The 22520-nt window shown below is 39.6% G+C and overlaps 1 protein-coding gene across 1 annotated transcript; it reads left to right on the top strand.

Annotated features, from left to right (window-relative positions):
• The first annotated feature begins 270 nt into the window (after nt 1-270).
• On the top strand, nt 271-21826 carry LOC126263208 (alkaline ceramidase). The gene is made up of 5 exons (XM_049960274.1): nt 271-421; nt 513-631; nt 749-1005; nt 1996-2133; nt 17084-21826. The coding sequence occupies exons 2-5, from the start codon at nt 539-541 to the stop codon at nt 17400-17402; spliced, it is 807 nt and encodes a 268-aa protein (XP_049816231.1). The 5' UTR covers nt 271-421; nt 513-538; the 3' UTR covers nt 17403-21826.
• Nucleotides 21827-22520: the final 694 nt, after the last annotated feature.

Here is a 22520-nt window from a genome sequence, read left to right as displayed (position 1 = left end):
GATTAACATTCCATAGGAAGAAAGAAAAATTGTCATTTAACGGCCCGTCATTTGATTAATAATCCAGAGGAATTAATCTTCTACGATCTGAACTCACGAAATAATCTATATTAATGATACTTTCAACGAGACTATGAGTATATTCTGAAGCATGAATACAGAAATATTACGCTGATCGCTATACGGGTGTTGTGCGACCTTGAACATCAACTGACAACTGTAGCCCACGTGCTGTTGTGCAAAATGGCAACATCGCAATGTTTACAGTCAGCTGTTGCTGCGATAACATGCCAGGCTCGACACAAAGGAAAACGTCAAGGCGTGCAGAAGAGCGTCGACACACAGCCAGGCGATTTTTTACCTGGCAGGGTGTTCAAGGGTTAACCAGGTTCGAAGTAACTGCAGACTTTTTTGTTGTTGCGTAAGTATATGTCTGAAGGTACGGATACTTCATTTTTAAATGCTCTTGCTTTTATTGTGTAAGTGAATTCACACGATATTTATAATTACAGAAAAATACATTTTTGTCAACAAAATCATGTGGCAGCCACTGGAACCTGGTAGTTCTCCTGTTGACTGGTGTGAAGGAAATTACTTAATATCTCCTGTCATCGCCGAATTCGTTAATACAGTTAGTACCAGTAGTGTTTTCAAAACCTTGATTATATTTTAACTGCAGGCAGATGCTTTGTTCCTGCTATTGTTATGCATATTGGATACTTTGACATTATTTTATGTTTCTTTGCAGTTCAGTAACGTGCTGTTCTTTCTCCTACCGCCACTTTTAATGCATTTATTCAGAGAGTATGCAAGATTTGTTAATCCAGGAATTAATGTCATTTGGGTATTACTGATCGTCGTTGGATTTAGTTCAGCGTATTTTCATGCTACACTTAGTCTCATTGGGCAGCTGCTGGATGAACTCGCAATTTTGTGGGTCTTCATGGCAGCATTTGCCATGTTCTTCCCAAGGAGGTTCTTTCCACATTTCTTTCAGAATGACAGGTAAAAATAATGTATTTCTGTTTCGTGATACTGGCTATTGATCCTTATTAAATCTGTTGTTGAAAATAATTGGGAGGATGACTTTTGGATGTTAAAATTTTATTAAAGCGATGTATTCGTCACACAAGAATACTGTATTATAAAGTCATGACAGATTCTAATGGTTACAATTTAATGAGAATTTTAATCCATGTCTGTAAATTCTGTAATATAGCTTAGTTTCATAGACCAAAAAAATCATTCCTTCCTCTCATTCTGCACCCATGACCACTGCACTACACTTTGCAGATGTACTGAACAGTTATTAATCAGATATATCAAGAGGTCAGAGATTGCCAATGATAATAAAGAAAATATTATGTAATTTTGTGTTTTTCTGACAAATGTTGTGTGAATCTGACACATTACTATAAATTTATTATAGAATTGCATGTTTGAGCAATTCCTATTAAACAACTACTGTAGAGCATGTCTCATTTGACACTACTCTCTTGTTAGCAGTTGGGAAAAAAGAATGTTAAAGTTATTTACTCTCAGCAAGCGGTCTTTAATAATCTTGGCCAAAAAAGTCCAGTTGTGTTACATTTGACTCTTTCTTTACTCACTCTCATACAAAATAATATGTAATTGTAGGTCAACATTGAGATATAATTAGTTCTATATAGAGCTACCACTCTTCCATTTGATAGCCTTTCATTGTCAAAAATCTTTTGTAGTTGCATTGAGATACCCTGCCACTCCAATTCTTTCCCTAATTTATACATTCCTCCTACTGAAAAGTGACTATGCTTAAATACATAATTTGGACCACCTGTTATAATGAATGAAAAACCATGTACCTTACCTAGAATTATCCACGATAGTATTGCACTGCTTAACAAGTTCCATTTCTCACTTAAGATGTGATGAATGATAGTCTTAAATGCTTAGAGAGTTGTACAGGTTAAATAAATAACTGTGAAATAACATGATGATTTGATTCAATTACAGGAAGCTATTTAGCTTGGCAGCAATAGTTATGACAATATTTGCCACAGGCCTGGCAATTCTACACCCAGCTGTAAATGCATTTGCACTAATGACACTTGGAATTCCTGCCTTTTTCTTGCTCATCCATGAATTGAAGAGGTAAGCAGATGACCATTAATGTAAATGTTTATATTTGCTTTCAGATCTTGCAACACACAGGTGTCATCACTCTTGTTTTGGCTTTACTCTGTTTTTCACAGGAAGACTTTGGCTTGGTATGAATCTGTAGTGAAACACTCTTTGCTTTCATACAGTGCCCATAGTACTACTGTTGGAACCACTTAAGTGCATTACCTATAATATCTGTGAGTTGGATGCATAGGTTCTCCACATTAACTTCTTAAGAGAAAAGAATATTGATGCTCCATGTCGCAGTTACTGTGCAGAAATATTCTCCTACACTTTTATCCAATTCCAATCAGTACTGGTGATATAACAGTGTTATGACAAAATAACCCTTCCAGTAAATTCACTGAATGAAAAAGACCAGTCCTTTATTTGGCAGAATATTTAAGATTTTACAATTAAATGTTTCCAGAATGAAAGGCAAAGGTCCCGAGTTCGAGTCTCGGTCTGGCACACACTTTTAATCTGCCAAGAAGTTTCAATTAAATGTTTGTTGCCTGACTTGTTGCTCAAGATAATCACTCCTGTTCCTTTGATTCCTTAAAAGAAGTGAAAATAATATGTGGCCTATGACTGGATGTTGGGAATGGAGAGAAAGGAAACTGACGCTCTTTGTTGACTGTAATTTATGATGAAATTTTACTGTCCAACATTAGTGAATCAGGAGGGAGCTGCTTGTTGTGAGATCGTGCTGCTTCTGTAGGTGGTGACGGTATGGGTCAGTATGTTATGTACCTTCCGCAGAAGTTCTTTCAGCCTCAAGACTATTCATATACCAGTTACTGCTAGCAGCCACAATGATCAAGGCCTGTCACCACCAACACGTTTCAAGCTCATGGGCTTCTTGACTGTTGCAATGACCTCTCATAACTTTCTCTTGAAGCTAGTGGCTACCTGGCTAGCAAGTGGGCTTCCTTGAACTATGTATGTACACCACATTCATTTGGTGCTCTGCCATTGTGGATTTATGATGCTGCATGTGATATTCGTGCTCCTTTAGTCATGCTGCTTCTGCTTCTCCCATGTAAATTACTCTGCACTCTATCAGCAGATCTCATAAATTCCTGGCATGAGCACTAGTTTAGTGGTTGCTTTGTTCATGGCACAGAGCAGACAGAAAGGCAACTCTACATCAAGCTTCAGACAGTCAATAGGAGATAGTATGTGGTCACCAGTGAACAGTTGTTGACTAGATCCATCTTTATGCCACTAACATAGGATTAATCATATTTTGTATGTCACTCCTTCTTCATTTTCTGCTTTTGATGCTTGTAAGAGTTCTTTGATTAATAACACAGCAATTTTGCAAAGTCTGTGTTGAAATATTATTAATGATTTCATCTCGGAGGCAGAATCTATGTTACAGTGAGAGACTGATTTGTAATGTTACCTAAAGGCTAAATTAGGTTGGGAGGTGACAGTTTCATTGAGTGTCAACAAAGACAATGAATTAGAAAGTGAAATCTTGGTTGAAATGACAGATTGATCTGTAGCATAGCCAGAAGTGTAGTTTAGGACGGAAACTGACATTTTCATTTTTCATTATTACTTGTTTATTTGCATCCAGTGTCCTGCAAGTATATACACTGATCATCCTGAACATTATGACCACCAACCTACTATTGATATAAACCTGTCCAGGCAATGGCAGTGCCACCTGTCCATGTGTAGAATGGGGAAGGCGCATGATCAATTTGAGTTTGGCTGAGATTGTGTGCTGTGGTGAGTGTCTTCAACAAATGGCAAAACGAAGATGAAACCACATCCAGACATTGTGGGGTTTGGCGGCTACCCATCATTGCAGATGTCTGATGTTGTAGGCTGGGCAGGACAGTAAAACAGGACAGGCAACGAACTATGGTGAATCTAACATCAGACTTTAATACTGGGCAGAGTACAAGTGTGTCTAAATACACAGTGCATCAAACACTCCTAACGATGGACCTCCACAGCCGATGACTCTTGCACGTGCCAATGTTAACACCGTAACATCGGCAACTACGAGTGAAATGAGCACATGATCATCAGCACTGGGTGGTGGTGCAGTGCCAAAGCACTGCACGGTCTAATGAATCCCAATACTTTCTTCATCATGTCGATGGGAGGGCACGAATCTGTCATCTTGCAGGGAACAGTTCCTTGGCACCTGTACAACAGGATGGAGACAAGCTAACAGAGGCTCTGGGGAACATTCAGGGAGCATCCACAGGTCCTGTGGAGCTCGTGCAAGACATTATGATGGCCAGTGAGTACCATACACTGGTTGCAGACCACGTACACCACATCATGATGATCATGTTTCCTGATGACAGTGGTATTTTTCAACAAGATAATGCACCAAGCCACAAGGTCAGGAGTGTGACGGAGTGCTTCAAGGTAGTGAATTCTAATTGCTATGCTGGCCCCCCAACTCGTCAGATTTGAGCCTGATCGAACACATCTCAGATGTGATTGAATGTGGTGTCAGAACTGATCGCCTCCCTCCCCAGAATTCCAGAATTTATGGGAATTAAGTGACTTGCGTGTGAAGATGTGATGCCAAATCCTTCCAGTGACTTACCAAGGCCTCATTGCTTTCATGTCATGATGCCTCATTGCTGTTGTCTGCCAAAGGTGGACATACTGGCTATTAGGTAGGTGGTCATAATGTTCTGGTTGACAAAACATTATGGCCACTGCCTACTGTGATGCTGGATGCCGCCTGGTGGCATTGTGCACATGTGATGTGGTAACATAAATATATAAGCAGAACAGACATGGACAGGGATCACCTAGTTAAGATATGGACTGCATATGGGGAATTCCATTGAGATATGCAACTTTGACATAGGCCAGATTATTATTATGCAAAGTCTGTGAATGAGTATCTAGAAAATGGTGAAGCTAGTCAAATGTTCACATGCTACTGTTGTGAGCATTTTCGGAAAGAGGTAGAAGAACAGTGAAACTACCACTAGGTGCTAAATGGCTAGAATCTTGGACTCTTCACAGAATATGGCATTCGGAGGCTTGTCTGCTCTAGATAGATGGTGATCTGTGGCATCGCTGCCAAAAGAGTGCAGTTTATGGTGCAAGCACAAGTGTTTTGGAGCACATCGATCATTTTACATTGCTGAACATGGAGCTCAGCAGCAGACCACCCCTATGTGTTCACATGTTGACCCAACGATATGGTCAGTTAAGATTGCAGTTGGCACGGGACTATTGGGATTCGACTGTTGATCAATCGAAATGAGTCGGCTCTTTGGGTAATCCACATTTTTGCTATGTTAGGTCGCTGGTCACCTCCACAAACACACTCATCCGAGGCAATGGCATCTCAAAACATGCAGTGCTGTTATGTTATGGGAAACATTGTCCTGTGCTTGCAGGAGACCTGTGATAGTACGCGGAGACACACTGACAGCTGCGAACCACCTGCATCCCTTGATACTTGATATCTACCCCAATGGTGATGTTATCTTTCAGCAGTATAACTGTCAATGTCTCGGAGCCAGAGCTGTACTACAGTGGTTTGAGGAGCATTATAGTGAACTTACATTGATGTCTTGGTGACCAAATTTGCCTAATGTAAATCTTATGGAACTCATTTTTCTTGCTATGGGTTGCGATCACCGCATATGAAAATCAATGGCCCATTATTACATGAACTGTGCATAGACCACAAACCTACCAACAAACTCTTGGATCCCTGATACCCAGAATCAGCGATGTATTTCATTTCGAGGCTGCACAAACATGCTATTAAGCAGGTGGTCATTATGTTTTGCCTCATCAGTGTAAATCAGCTGTTCTACCATTATAACTTCCCGTAATCATTCACAAATCACGTTACCAATGTACCCTTTGATGTTAGTGTGTATGGCCTCTCATAAAGCTTTAGCCTTTTGCTATTGTTCTTTGAAGTCATGATTTTGTTTATGCTTACATTGCTGTACCCATTAACTCTTAAGGTAGTTCACAGCTTCTGCAGTTCAAGCTTTACGTTTCACACATTCAGTGACTCCTCTTAACTCAGTACAGAATTATTCTGCTGTAGGTAGTGGTGGGATGTAGCATGTAGATATCTACTGATGCTTTTGGGCTTCTTGTGAACTGTGTATCCAGGTGTACCATCTAGTGCTGTCCACTTCAGTGTCAAGAAATGGCAACACATCTTTCTTTTCTATTTCCACTGTAAAGTGAATGTTTTGGTGCTGTTTATAGGGATACTGGTGGAACTGACAAAGTTCTCTTTCCACATGCAGGCAGATTACAAAGGTATTCAAAACATACTGAAGCAAGCATTTTGATTTCAGTAGTCTGCAATGAAGTACAGATTCCTCAGATGTTTCCATGAAGATGTCCACTGTTAATGGTGAAAGAGAAATCCACTGTTATGCTGTGTATCTGCACATAAAAATTGCCTCTTCACTTGTTAAAGTGGACATCAAGCAATGTTGCACAAGACCACCTAAGTTGGGACAGCTCACTCTCCTAAAGTGTTCTTCTCTCTCCCACTAGTATGAATGTGAAGAATGTTATCACAACAAAAATGATCATGAGGTCTTTGGGCGAGAGGTACTGTCACTTGTAAGTGTGATGAAGTGAGCGAATCATTTGCACATGATAGTATATTTCCCACCAGGTGCCATGGCTCTCTTGTTATGTGTTAGTCTAGTTAACTACCACTCTTGGTGGTCAGGCCTTCCAAGACACTTTTTTTTCGTTTTTTGATTCGAGTCCTCAGTCTTATGACTGGTTTGAAGTGACCCACCATGAATTCCTCTCATGTGTCAACCTCTTAACCTCAGAGTAGCACTTTATTCCTTTCTCTCTCTGCTCCTACAGTTTTTACCCTCTACAGCTCCCTCTAGTACATGGAATTATTCCTTGATGTCTTAAAACAAGTCCTATCATTCTGTCGCTTCTCCTTGTCATAATTTTTGATATGTTTCTTCCTTCACCGATCCTGTGCAGAATGTCACCATTCTTTATTTTATCAGTCCACTTAATTTTCAACATCCTTTCATACCACCACATCCCAAATACCTTGATTCTCTTCTCTGTTGGTTTTTTCATAATCCATGATTCACTATCATGGTGCTCCAATTGTACATTCCCAGCAATTTCTTCCACCTTTTAATCCCAATTTTTGATACTAGAAGACCTATCTTGGCCAGAGAAGGAGCTTTGCCTGTGCTGATCTGCTTTTTATTTCGTCCTTGCTTTGTTCAAAATGGGTAATTTTGCATCTGTTGTTGTTGTTGTTGTTGTTGTTGTGGTCTTCAGTCCAGAGACTGGTTTGCTGCAGCTCTCCATACTACTCTATCCTGTGCAAGCTTCTTCATCTCCCAGTATCTACTGCAACCTACATCCTTCTGAATCTGTTTAGTGTATTCATCTCTTGGTCTCCCTCTACGATTTTTACACTCCATGCTGCCCTCCAATACTAAATTGGTGATCTCTTGATGCCTCAGACTATGCCCTACCAACCGATCCCTTTTTCTAGTAAAGTTGTGCCACAAATTTCTCTTGTCTCCAATTCTATTCAATACCTCCTCATTAGTGCTGTGATCTACCCATCTAATCTTCAGCATTCTTCTGTAGCACCACATTTCGAAAGCTTCTATTCTCTTTTTGTCTAAACTGTTTATCGACCATGTTTCACTTCCATACATGGCTACACCCCACACAAATACTTTCAGAAAAGACTTCGTGACACTTAAATCTATACTTGATGTTAACAAATTTCTCTTCTTCAGAACACTTTCCTTGCCATTGCCAGTCTACATTTTATAGCCTCTCTACTTCAACCGTCATCATTTATTTTGCTCCCCAAATAGCAAAACTCATTTGCTACTTTAAGTGTCTCATTTCCTGGTCTAATACCCTCAGCATCACCCGATTTAATCTGACTACATTCCATTATCCTCATTTTGCTTTTGTTGATGTTCATCTTATATCCCCCTCTCAAGACACTGTCCATTCCGTTCAGCTGCTCTTCCAGGTCCTTTGCTGTCTCCGACAGAATTACAATGTCATTGGCGAACCTCAAAGTTTTCATTTCTTCTCCATGGATTCTAATTCCTACTCCGAATTTTTCTCGTTTCCTTTATTGCTTGCTCAATATACAGATTGAATAACATCGGGCTTAGGCTACAACCCTGTCTCACTCCCTTCCCAACCACTGCTTCCCTTTCATGCCCCACGACTCTTATAACTGCCATCTTGTTTCTGTACAAATTGTAAATAGCCTTTCGCTCCCTGTATTTTACCCCTGCCACCTTCACAATTTGAAAGAGAGTATTCCAGTCAACATTGTCAAAAGCTTTCTCTAAGTCTACAAATGCTAGAAATGTAGGTTTGCCTTTCCTTAATCTATTTTCTAAGAGAAGTCGTAGGGTCAGTATTGCCTCATGTGTTCCAACATTTCTACGGAATCCAAACTGATCTTCCCTGAGGTCGGCTTCTACCAGTTTTTCCATTCTTCTGTAAAGAATTCATGTTAGTATTTTGCAGCTGTGGCTTATTAAACTGATAGTTCAGTAATTTTCACATCTGTCAACACCTGCTTTCTTTGGGATTGAAATTGTTATATTCTTCTTGCAGTCTGAGGGTATTTTCTCCTGTCCCATACATCTTGCTCACCAGATGGTACAGTTTCTTCAGGGCTGGCTCTCCCAAGGCTGTCAGTAATTCTAATGGAATGTTGTCTACTCCCATGGCCTTGTTCTGACTTAGGCCTTTCAGTGCTCTGTCAAACTCTTCGCGCAGTATCATATCTCCCATTTCATCTTCATCTACATCCTCTTCCGTTTCCATAATATTGTCCTCAAGAACATCGCCCTTGTATAGACCTTGTGACCTTGTATATTCCTTCCACCTTTCTGCTTTCCTTCTGTGCTTAGAACTGGGTTTCCATCTGAGCTCTTGATATTCATACAAGTGGTTCTCTTTTCTCCAAAGGTCTCTTTAATTTTTCTATAGGCAGTATCTATCTTACCCCTAGTGATATATGCCTCTACATCTTTACATTTGTCCTCTAGCCATCCCTGCTTAGCCATTTTGCACTTCCTGTCGATCTCATTTTTGAGATGTTTGTATTCCTTTTTGCCTGGTTGGTTTACTGGATTTTTGTATTTTCTCCTTTCATTAATTAAATTTCAGTATCTCTTCTGTTACTCAAGGATTTCTATTATCCCTTATCTTTTTACCTACTGCTGCCTTCACTATTTCATGTCTCAAAGCTACCTATTCTTCTTCTACTGTATTCTTTCCCCCATTCTAGTCAATTGTTCCCTAATGCTCTCCCTGAAACTCTCTACAATCTCTGGTTCTGTCAGTTTATCCAGGTCCCATCTCCTTTTTGCAGTTTCTTCATTTTTAACCTACAGTTCATAACCAATAGATTGTGGTCAGAGTCCACATCTGCCCCAGGAAATGTCTTACAATTTAAAACCTAGTTCCTAAATATCTGTCTTACCATTATATAATCTATCTGAAACCTGTCAGTATCTCCAGGCTTCTTCCATGTATACAACCTTCTTTTATGATTCTTGAACCAAGTGTTAGCTATGATTAAGTTATGCTCTGTGCAAAATTCTACCAGGCAGCTTCCTCTTTCATTCCTTACCCCCATTCCATATTCACCTACTCTGTTTCCTTTTCTTCCTTTTCCTACTATGGAATTCCAGTCACCCATGACTATTAAATTTTTGTCTTCCTTCAGTATCTGAATAATTTCTTCTATCTCATCATACCTTTCATCAATCTCTTCGTCATCTGCGGAGCTAGTCGGCATATAAACTTGTACTACTGTGGTAGACGTGGGCTTCGTATCTATCTTGGCCACAATAATGAGTTCACTATTCTGTTTGTAGTAGCTTACCCGCATTCCTATTTTTTTTTTTTTTTTTTTTTCGTCTTCATTATTAAACCTACTCCTGCATTGCTCCTATTTGAGTTTGTATTTATAACCCTGTATTCACCTGACCAGAAGTCTTGTTCCTCCTGCCACTGAGCTTCACTAATTCCCACTATATCTAACTTTAACCAATCCATTTCCCTTTTTAAATTTTCTAACCTACCTGCTTGATTAAGGGATCTGACATTCCATGCTGCGACCCATAGAATGCCAGTTTTCTTTCTCCTGATAACAAGATAACTCTAAGGGAACAGAATTATGTAATTTCATCTACTTTGTGGTCCCCAATTTTTGAGAAGTGTATCATTTATCTCATTTCTGCTACATCTTATTTCTTTAGTCTTCCTTCGTGTTACTCTCAATACATATTCTGTACTCAATAGCCTGTTCATTTAATTCAATACATATTGTAACTCTCCTTCACTTTCACTGTGGATAGCAATCAGCATATCTTATCACTGATAGCTTTCACCATCTTAAACCCAGTCTTAAAACCTTTCTTAAATTTCTGTCATAGAGATTGGACAGTAGGGACAAAAGACAACATCCTTTTAATCCGAGGTTCTTGGTCCTCCGTTCTTATTTTTCCTTATTGGTTCTTGTACATGTTGTGCATTAACTGTCTTTTCCCTTTAGCTTACTCCTACTTTTCTCATAATTTTGAAGACCTTGCCTCATTCTACATTGTCAGTTGCTTTTCACAGGTTGAAAAATCCTTTGAATGTGTGTGTATTTTTTACTACATTTTAATGTTCATTGAGTCAGTGGGTTATGGCGGTGGTGTGGGGGGAGTTCTGTATCTTATGAACAAAACTATGCATCCTCGTGTATTTTGTTATCTGAACAGTTGCTTCCTATAGGTAAGGATAGCTGACCTATTCATTAGGGCTGTACAATTCTCCACTTTACAGCTCAAGTTAAGAAATATGCACCAGACATTGTTACAGAATAGAAGTCTCTGATAAAAGTCTTCTGCCAGAGATCTGTGATTGGTGAGGCTAACATTTTTGACCAAATCTGCCAGGCTAAAGAAGGGGTGTAGGTTTGAATCCAGATAGAAGGAATGGGATAAGTTGCCCAAAAACTGAATCTGAAGACAATCAACATGCAGGGGGAAAAGTGGGCTGAAACTAATGTGCAGATTCCACAGCACTAAAAATAAGTTGTCAGTCAAACACTAGAGCTAAAACTAAATGTAAAAGTAATCAGAAGATGGTAAAAATTAGAAACAAATGAGGAAAATATAAGATATGGGACACATGAAAAAACTATAAATAGTTGTAATGTGACAATGATTAGAGACAAAGGAGTATAATACAAAACAGCAATTAAAAAAATGAGGAAGGAAGGTGTGAATGGAGAATACAAGGGGGAAAACGGCAATCAGAGGTAGACTGGTTGGATGGCGAGAGCCAATAACAGATTGAAAAGGCAACTTCCATCTGCAGTGTTTTTAATCTCTGTTGTTGGTACTGAGAACCTATCCAACACAAATGCTTCAGTCGTCTGGAGATGGTAGATAGATTCTGAGCACGAAACGGAATGCAAATCCACAAACTTTAAATTTACACTGTTCACAACACATCTGCTGTATGGTGAGCAGCAACTTTCCTTCTCATAATATTGTTACATTCCATCCTGGATTTTCCATTGTTTGATCCCTCCACTTATCTATTTACATACTGCATTATTTTCTCTATCATCTGTGTACCGATATGCTTGCTTTCTTTTTATTTATTTTTGTGTTTCGTTCCTTGTAGCCACATTTTTTTCTGTCTAAAATTTCATTTATATTGTTTAGATGAAATTTCTTTTGACTTCGGTTCTGACCTCTTCATTATCAACAACTCATTATTTGTGCTTTTGTGTTTGTTTATTACCTGTTTTTGAATTGTTGCTTCTGACTCAGTCGCTGTTCCTTACACCCTTCGGAATATAATAGATGGAGCAACTTCTCTTGCCCTCTCACAGAACTACGTCTCAACAATTATTTTATCTAAAAACACAGATGATGTGACTTACCGAACGAAAATGCTGGCAGGTCGATAGACACACAAACAAACACAAACATACACACAAAATTCAAGCTTTCGCAACAAACTGTTGCCTCATCAGGAAAGAGGGAAGGAGAGGGAAAGACGAAAGGATGTGGGTTTTAAGGGAGAGGGTAAGGAGTCATTCCAATCCCGGGAGCGGAAAGACTTACCTTAGGGGGAAAAAAGGACAGGTATACACTCGCACTCGCACGCGCGCGCGCGCACACACACACACTCACACACACTCACACACACTCACACACACTCACACACACACACACACACACTCACACACACACACACACACATCCATCTGCACATACACAGACACAAGCAGACATTTGTAAAGGCATCTTTGCCTTTACAAATGTCTGCTTGTGTCTGTGCATGTGCAGATGGATATGTGTGTGTGTGTGTGTGTGCGCGCGCGCGAGTGTATACCTGTCCTTTTTTCCCCCTAAGGTAAGTCTTTCCGCTCCCGGGATTGGAATGACTCCTTACCCTCTCCCTTAAAACCCACATCCTTTCGTCTTTCCCTCTCCTTCCCTCTTTCCTGATGAGGCAACAGTTTGTTGTGAAAGCTTGAATTTCGTGTGTATGTTTGTGTTTGTTTGTGTGTCTATCGACCTGCCAGCACTTTCGTTCGGTAAGTCACATCATCTGTGTTTTTAGATATATTCTTCCCACGTGGAATGTTTCCCTCTATTACATTCAACAATTATTTTCCTATTTTCTATTTTTTCTTATCCTTTTTATGTATTTTTTAAAGCTATGAAAACCAGACATAAGTATTTCGTTTTTCCCTTTCAGGTTTTTTCAATTTGTTCGTGTTTTGGAAATTGGTAAATAAACATTCCTTCTACCTCTAAAATATGTTTTTATGGCAGTATAATAAAAAGCATAGACTGCTATTCATGATAAAGAGGAGATACTTAGTCACAGATAGGCATAACAAAAACACTTTTATACATTTGTGGTTTTGGCCAAACACATTCGCACAAGCACAGCCGCCAAGGTGGGCAGTGTACCGTAGCAGCAGCTGATGGGAAAAGCAGTCTGAGGGTGTTTTGGGATGAGTAGGAGGCTGAGTCGGGCAGTGGGAGCAGTAGCAGGGTAGGGGTTGAGGGAAGGTGTAATGCTGCTTGAGGGTGCATGCAGGGATGTGGTGGGGACAGGGTAGGGATGTTATAGTTGAGGCAGCATAAGATGATCCCTGACAGCTTGTAGCTCTGTTGCCAGCTTTCAACTGCGAAGTGCTAATGGCTGCAGGTGTTAATAATAGCCAATGCAGAGCTGTGATAACAATGAGGCATTGCCATGGAGATGTTTACAAAATCACATTACATTAAAGGATGAGATACGCCTGTGAAGCTGCTGTGCCCAGCTCACTGCAACAGTCAGGGATCAAATTACACCAACTCAATTATAGTGGCAGTTGAGAGGTTTGAGGGGGAGGAGGAAGAATGGAAAAGTAGAGGAGGGGGAAAAAGGTTAGTGGGTGCACTGGAGTAATAGAAGTCTATTATGTAGTGCTGGTGTGGGAGCAGGGAAGGGGAGAGGTGAGTGAAGGCCAGGGGCTAGCTGAGGTTGAGGCCACAGGGTTACAGGAATGTAGGATATACGAGGTGTGTTCAAAAAGTAAAGTGACTTTATATTCTTATGAAAAAAATTCTGTTTATTCATCAGTATTCATGTTGTCCCCTTCAGAGTAATCCCCCTCAGATACAATATATTTGTGCCAACGCTTCTTCCAATCCTCGAAGCACTTTTTGGTACAGCCTTGAGTACTTCCAATGATGCAGTTTTTATTTCCTCAATCGTTGAAAATCTTCATCCTTTCGTAGGTCTCTTTAGTTTTGGGAACAGGAAAAAGTCACAGTGGGCCAAATCCAATGAATGTGGTGACTGAGGCATGATTGTCATGTTGTTTTTGGCCAATAAATCTCTCGCAAGCAATAACGAATGAGCAGGTGTATTGTCGTGATGCAAAAGCCATGAATTGTTTTTCCGCAATTCCGGAATTTTTTGTGTATTGCTTCTCACAAACAGCACATAACATCAAGGTAATACTCCTTATTGACCGTACAACCTTGAGACAAAAGTTCATGATGCACTACACCATGGTAATTGAAAAAAATCAGTGAGCAATACTTTGACATTTGATCGAACTTGGCGTGCTTTCTTCTGTCTTAGCTCTCCAGGATGCTTCCATTGGGATGATTGGGCTTTTGTTTGAATGTCATAATGTTTTGTCGCCAGTTATGACCCTCTTGAGCAGATCATGATCATCATTGACATCATTCAAGAGCTCCTGAGTGATGCTCATGTGACAGTTCTTCTGATCAAAATTGAGAAGTTTTGGAATTAACTTCACTGACACATGTCTCATGCCCCAAAGATCCGAAAAAATTGCATGACATGAACTGACAGATATGCCAACATCCTCAGCAACTTCTCTTCGATAATTTGATGATTTTCCAAAACAATTTTCTTCAGAGTTTCAACGTTGTCATCTGTTGTTGTTGTTGTTGTTGTTGTTGTTGTTGTTGTTGTGCTGGGACATCCAGAATGAGGTTCATCATGGCATCTTCTCGGCCATCATAGAAGATCTTGTACCACTTGTAAACTTTTTTTACTTAGAGCAGACTCACTGTATGCCATTGTCAATATTTCGGATGTTTTGGAGCACTTGATTCCATTTTTCACACAAAATTTGATGCAAATTCTTTGCTCCATTTTTTATAATAATTAAAAATTGCCGAGCACACTAAAAAAGTCTAACCTTTCTATCTGTCACAAACAAGTGAAGTATGCTGTATACTTGAAACTGTAAACATACATTCGGGACATGTGTACCAGCATATAAAGAAAAAAAAGAAAGAAAAAATCTATAATCGAATATACATTGCCCGCACAAATTGAAAAGTCACCCTACTATTTGAACAGCCCTCGTATTGTAGGGAGAGTTCGTGCCTGTGCAGTTCAGGAAAGCTGGTGTTGATAGGAAGAATCCAGATGGCCCAGGCTGTGAAACAGTCATTGAAGTGAAGCATGTTGCATTGGACAGAATGTTCAACAACTGTGTGGTCCAGCTGTCTCTTGGCCTCAGTTTTTCAGTGGCTATTCATGTTGACAGACAGCTTGTTTGCTGTCATGACCATGTAGAAAGCAGCAGTGGTTGCAGCTTAGTTTTGTAGATCATGTGACTACTTTCAGAGATACTCCTACCTTTGATGGGAATGATGATGCCTATAACTGGACTGGAGCAGGTGGTGGTGGGAAGATGTATGGAACAGGTCTTGCATCTAAGTCTATTGCAGGTATTTGAGCAGTGAGGCAAGGGTTGAGAGCAAGGATGAATTAGTGATGGACAGTTATATTGCGTAAGTTTGGTGGGTGGCAGAATACCACTGCGGGAGGGCTGGGAAAGGTAGTGGATAGGATAATCCTCATTTTTGTTCATGACGAGAGGTTGTCAGATCTCTGGTGGAGAATGTGATTTAGTTGCTCTAGTCCTGGATGATACTGTGGGAATGTTGGAGGTGATAAGTGACTGGAGAGATAAGGCACAACAAATCTCTTGGTTTGTGAAGGCCTCAGTGAGACAGGTGGTATATTTGGAAAGGGACTGCTCATTACTATAGGTATGATACCCACGGATGGTTAGGCTGTATGGAATGCACTTCTAGGTGTGGAATGGGTGGCAGTTGTCAGTGGAGGTATTGCTGGTGGTTGGTGAGTTTGGTATGGACAGAGGTACTTATGTAGCCATCTTTGAGGTGGAGGTCAACATCGAGGATTGAGGAGGACCTGGTAAAGTGAGAAAGCGTTGAGGTTCTGGAGGAATGTGGATAGTGTGTCTATGCCCTCAGTCCAGATAAAAAAGAAGTTATCAGTGAATCTGAGCCAGGTGAGTGTTTTGGGATTCTGGGTGGTTAGGAAAGATTCCTGTAGATGGCTTGTGAATAGGTTGACATAAAATGGTGCCATGTGGGGGTCCATTGCTGTACCATCAATTTGACTGTAGAAGATGCCTTCAAAACTGAAGCAACTGTAGGTGAGTGTATAGTTGGTCAGGGTGACAAAGGAAGAGGTTGTGTGTTTGGAGGCAGTTGGGGGGGTATTGGGAAAGTTAGTGTTCAATAGCAATAAGGCCAGGTGCAATAGGGATGTTAGTGTAGAGGGGAGTAGCAGCAGTAGTGATGAGCAGGACACTGTGTGGTAAAGGAACAAGAACTGTGCAGAGTCAGTGGAGGAAATGATTGGTGTCTTTTATATAGGAGGGTAGGTTATTGGTAACAGGTTGAAGATGTTGGCCCATGAGGATAGAGATTCTCTCAATGGAGGGCACAGTAACCAGCCACAGTGGGGTGTCGTACGTGGATGAGTCTGTGGACTGTAGGAAGTGTGTAGAAGGTAGGAGAGGAGGAGGAGGAGTGTGGGGAGTGGTACAGAGAGAGAGAGAGAGAGAGAGAGAGAGAGAGAGAGAGAGACTAGGGGAGAGATTCTGGGATGGGCCTATTGATTTGGTGAAAGACCGAAGATACTGTTATTTCTGGAATGGGGTCCATGTGGCGGGGTTTCAAGGTGGATGCATCTGACAGCTGGCGGAGTCCCTCTGCCAAGTAATACCTGCAGGTCAAAACCACAGTAGTGGAGCCTCTGTCAGCGGGTAGGGTTACAAGGTTGGGATCAGTTTTTAGTTGGTGGATTGTGATTCTTTCTGTGGATGAAAGATTAGTTTCATGTTGAGGGATTTGGGGAATGGTGGTGAGGCAAGGTTTGAGGTTAAGAAATTCTTGAATGTTAATAGAGGGTGATTTGGGTTATTGGGGTTGGATCTCAGTTGGGCGGACGAGTGATCTAAGTCAGGCAGGGTTCAACATTGGATTTGTATTATGTTATTTATAACTGATGGTAATTTGTATTTCCTTTGCGTTAATTACATTTGGATTTGAGTGTTGTTTGTTTGTGTATTTAGGTGTCCGTGCTGGCGGGTATACCGTTTGGGAGTGCGCTGCGCAGCTGTGTGGCTGCTAGCAGTTACCTGCTGGCTGAATGACAGGCTTCTGTGTGACACCTGGCTGTCCCTCAACTTCCCATACTTACATGCTCTATGGCATGTGCTTATCTTCATAGCATCCTACACTGCATGTGTGCTGTTTGCATACTTTGCTGTCCAAGAGGAACGTCCAGAGCAGACACCTATGCTGCGGTACTGGCCTAGAGATGACTTTGAACTAGGAATCCCGTATGTTTCAATTCGTTGCTACTATAAAAATCACAAGAATGAAATATAAATCAAATGAGTTAATGCCCTTATGTTCAGTGTTGCTAGATGTATACCAAATAATATTCATAGTTTTTTAACATTTTTACGTTATTGTATAGTAACTACAATAACATTCTACTGTTACTGGTATGTTTGTGGTGTGCCACTGTCTTATAATTAATATTCCAACCTTTTCCCCCTCACATGAACAAATTGTCCCACAGTTCTTGGTAATAGCCCTAACAACGAATTTATAATGTAAAATTGCACAATTTCTGTTAAAAAGAAACTTAATATATTTAATTTATTTAGCAAAAGTATTGGCACATGTAGTTGCCAGAGTTTAAAAAGAGAAAGTATGATCTATATGTGTACCCATACAGAGGTTTATAGCAATATAATATTTTTTATTTAATTTAATTTCTCACCATGTTGTAAATATTAGTAGTATGTGAATGTTTTTTGTACATAAAAATAGTTACTGAGTGCAATATTTAATCACTACTTAAACGTTGTACCATACAGAGTAGGATACACAGTGTTACCTTAGTAATTAAATGTTCAGTTGATGTTTAAGTTTAAACAGCTTTTGTTTGTCTATAAATACTTACAATTTGTTTAAGACTGTTGAGGAGGTGAACTTGTAAACAGGAGATAATTCATGAAACAAGTATCTGCAATATCTATATAGGGCTGCTCCCAGTTAAGAGTGCCAAGCATCAAAGCAGGAACATCATTATGATTAACACCTTCTGCCACTGAAATATATGGTGTATCTGTTTTGAAAGATTCCGTAACAATCCAAAAATTTCAGTGGAAAAGAGCCTAGCTGGATGTGTTATTGTTCTGCACTACATTCAGAATGAACTTAAAAATCAGGTCATTTATACAGGATACAATAACAAAAGTAACTGCAATAATATAATTTTTTCATTAATTTTTGTCATTTTACCATCTATATTATTGACTGCTATATAGATGTAATTTCTTTACTTGCTGCTGGAAGTGCTTATCAAGACCAATTCTAAGAGTGGATATAAGGTTGCATATTGAAAAACGTTTCTCTCCAAGTAATGCATTAGCACCTGTGTCATCATCAGACACTAAAGGCAACCTATTGTTGGTGTGCCACCCTTCTCTGTCCCTCACCATTTGCTCACAGTTACTGCAATTCATTCCATTGTAATATGGATGTTCAAGGCCGGTGTACTGATTTTTTTCTCAGTATTTTTCTTTCAAGATGTGTTCTATAAAGCTGTTATGTGATATTAGGTGTTCACTTAATTTAGTTTTTCTCCTCTCTGTTGATCAGAGTTCTTTTCTCTTCAGTTTCTTTTAATATTTATTCATTAGACGTACTTCCTTTCAATGCAGGGTGTTTTTGTGGCTGCTCTCTATAATTTCTTTCCTCTTAAGTCCACCCTTCACAGCCATAACTTAAAATGGTCCAAAAAGTTATTCTTATTTCTGAATGCTTGTTTAATCATTGCAGTCCTTTTTTTAAAAAAAATATCCATTATACTTGTGTTATCTGCTATTGTACTTCCTGAGTAGCTAAATTGATTTACTTGCGGTAGCATTTTACTCCCTACCTTAATGTTTGCCTTTACTTGTCTTTTCAATTTATTTAGCACAATTATTTTAGTCTTGTTTGCCTCTAGTTTATGTGTATCCAAGGCATCGGACAAACTTTTAGTGTAAAGTTCATATTGTTACCAGAATTTGCTAAGATGATTATATCAGCAGCAAATCAAATACACTGTAATTGTTTCCAATTAATTTTGATCTCTTTGGTGCTGCTTTTCATTGCTCATGTTGCACTGGCTGTAAATAAATAAGGATAGCACACATGGGAGAATCTTGAATATATTTGGCAATTTTCACTAGTCATTGCTAACCCCTGATATGAACTTATTTGGCTTATTAAGGGGCAGGCCTCTTCAACACACAAATTAGAGGAGGGAGACTCTTGAAATGAATGACTGTTGCTAAATGTGAAACTTTTTATTCCTGCTGCTGGTTGCTAAACTACTGGCATCAATTCAAACTATATTGAAGTTTTTTTCTGGAGCAATAACACCATAAAGCTTTGGCTACAAGAAGTTTGCTATTTTCTTACATACGGTGTATGCAGTTATGTGGAGAAAAAAAATCTGAAGTTATGATCTCCTGCACTTTTCCAACACTAATTTATTTAAACATCTATTTAATATTTCTTGCCTGTTTTGTAGTAATTACTTGTAGAGAAAGTTAATTTGCTTCTTCCATGTGGTACATGGAAAGTATTGGGGCCAACAGGAAATATGTCTTTGTAACTGATTATCAGTTATTAATACATGGCACTTGCTTTCCTAACAGAGTAAAAACATTTGCTTTCATAAGTCTTGGAATTTAAATTTGAAACTGCTCACTTTTTTTGTACTTCCTGCTGTACACTGTCCAGTCACACTAACGTGACGACCTGTCAAAAGCCTGAATAGCCACCTTTTCAGTCTAAACCAATGTGAAATGTGGAGGAATCAAATCAGTGAGGTGGAAGGTACTAACAGGGGCACAGAGCTGTGCTACCCCCCCCCCCCTCCCGCCCCTCCCTCCCCCTGTACCATGGCCAGCTGCGCAAGGTTTTGTGACTGAGGATCCATAGTGCGAACAGCTTGATTGAAGTGGTGCCTCACATTCTCAACTGGGTTTAAATCTTGGGGTGTTTGGTGGCCAGGGGTGTATGGTAAACTCATCTGGTTCCCTTTGAACCAGGCACGCACACTGCAAGCTGTGTGACGCATTGCACTGTCCTGCTGGTAGATGCCACTGTGCCGAGGAAAAACAAGCTGCATGTGGGAGTGGGCATGGTTCCCAAGGATACATGCGTACCTGTGTTGGTTCATTGTGGCAACCAGAATGACGAGATGACCCAGGGAATGCCACACAATTGCTCCCCAGACAATATCATGTGCAGGGTGTTTGCTTTAAGATGTTTCACACTGTACACACCAATGGCCACCTGTCCAATGATGCATAAAATGTGATTCATCTTAAAAGGGTACCTTTCGTCACTCAGTGGATGTCTAGTTGTGGTACTGGTGTGCCTTCATCGCTGATTAACATCAGTCAGTTTGGGTGTATGAACCAGCAGTGTGCTGTGGAGATCCATTTGCAGCACTGTTCACTGAAATGTCATTGGTTCATCTGGACATTCAGTTGCTCAACAGTTGCAAGTCTGTTTGCCCATACGCATATTCGCAGCTGTCATTCACCGCTGTCATCTGTGGTCTGTGGTGCACCACAGTTGCTTCGGCACTGATTTTGGATTGCACCATTTTACCATGCATGGTATACTTTAACCATGGTGGCATGTGGACAGTTTACAAACTTAGCCATTTCGGAAGCGCTTCCGCCATGGCTCAAAATCCAGTTATCATGCCCTTTTGGACATCAGATAAATCACTATGTTTCCATATTACGACAAAGATTGCACTGTTCTTTGCATCTTGTAACGTGCTTTATGTACACCCTACAATGGTAACGCTGCCGCCTGGTGTCTGTAAATCGTTACTGCATGCTGACATCGAACATATGTGTTGGTCATATTAATGTGACTGGACTGTGTATTACCCACCATGTATGGATTTCTGTTGTCACTGTTGTGAGACTACTTCTTGCCTATGTGATTAAAAGGGAATATGCTTAATGATAATTGTATGTGCAGTATTTTGCTTTGAATTTTGAAAATTTCTTGCCCTCTCTAGTCTGAATCTTTACTTATTTACTATTACATGCTGGTCTTGTATTTAGGTGTTTCATTAAACACTTTGATTTATTTCATATTGCGTATTACCCTCATTGTATTTTTCGCCATATCGGTCTCTGATGATGTATTACAATGTTACAGATAATGGAAACTGTAATTTTTAGAAATCTGCCTTGAGATTCAGAGGTGGAATTTCATATTATAGAGCAGTCTCTGATCTTGTAATCTGTAACACAATAAGCTTAAAATATTTTTTAATAATTTTTGTGTGTGAACCAGAAATGTGATTCACTGTGTTGGGTATGCTCAGAAAGAAGAGACTGAATCTCTCGGCACATGTTACATTGTCTGTGGCACAGTTTTAATATTGGATGTTGGGGATGAACTTATGATGTGCTCATTCTGAATAAATATTTTATTTTCTACTATTAGAGTGTCAAAAGGTAGAATCATGAGAGGACACTGTCATAACAGATGAGTAATTAGAGTATGGTGCATGTGTGTCAAGAGAAATTACATTTAAAAACTGTGCTTAGCGAGTACAAATTTCTGGTGTTTATATAATTGAACATTTACCTGATTCTTTGACAGCTAAATCTTAAATACCAAAGATAATAAACTTTTGTATAATATAGTTCAACATTTTGTATGATTGTATTTTGGTAAGAGAAATAAAAAATGAAGAATTATGTTGCGTAACACAATGATTTATCTTGTTATTAAGTATGAAAATTAGTCAGGTGCTGATGTCTCCTAACTGAGCTACTTAAATTCAACTGAGAGCAGTGTTGCACCTCAAAAAGCAGTCTGCAACTTTTTATATACCAGTTTTCCAGTCGCCGTTTTACCATAAAAATTATTTATATAAAATATATACAATGATTCTTTGAATCATTGTATATTTTACATTGACAGTGGAGGAAATGTTGAGAAGCAGACAGGCACATTTATAAAAAAAATATTGTTCTTATTTCTTCCTGGATTTCCCATTATACTTTATAGGAAAGATTTGAGATTGTTGAAACCAAACTAATAATACTTTAATTCATTACTTTACATTTAAATATCTCACCACTTTTATGGCTCAATAGTTCATTGTGAACCTTGCTCTATTCAACAATTCTCCACCAGTTATCACGATCCCTCTCTTGAGCTTTCCATCCTCTACAGTCCATTTCTGCAGGTCCTCCATGACTCCATCTATCCACCTGGTTCTCAAACGGCCCAATCCACTGACACCTTGGATATCCTTTTGGTCACTTCTATATCAGACCCATGCCAAATGCTACCCCCATCTCAGTGTGTCTGATTTCACTATTCTTCTAACAGATGGATTTTTATATACGGTATAGCTCATGATTGTACCACCACCACCTCCTCCTCCTCCTCCTCCTCCTC

The sequence above is a fragment of the Schistocerca nitens genome, chromosome 6 (assembly GCF_023898315.1).
Source record: "Schistocerca nitens isolate TAMUIC-IGC-003100 chromosome 6, iqSchNite1.1, whole genome shotgun sequence".
NCBI classification, from domain to species: domain Eukaryota; kingdom Metazoa; phylum Arthropoda; class Insecta; order Orthoptera; family Acrididae; genus Schistocerca; species Schistocerca nitens.
The sequence above is the reverse complement of the archived record's forward strand: the minus strand, read 5'-3'. Positions and strand labels throughout refer to the sequence as shown.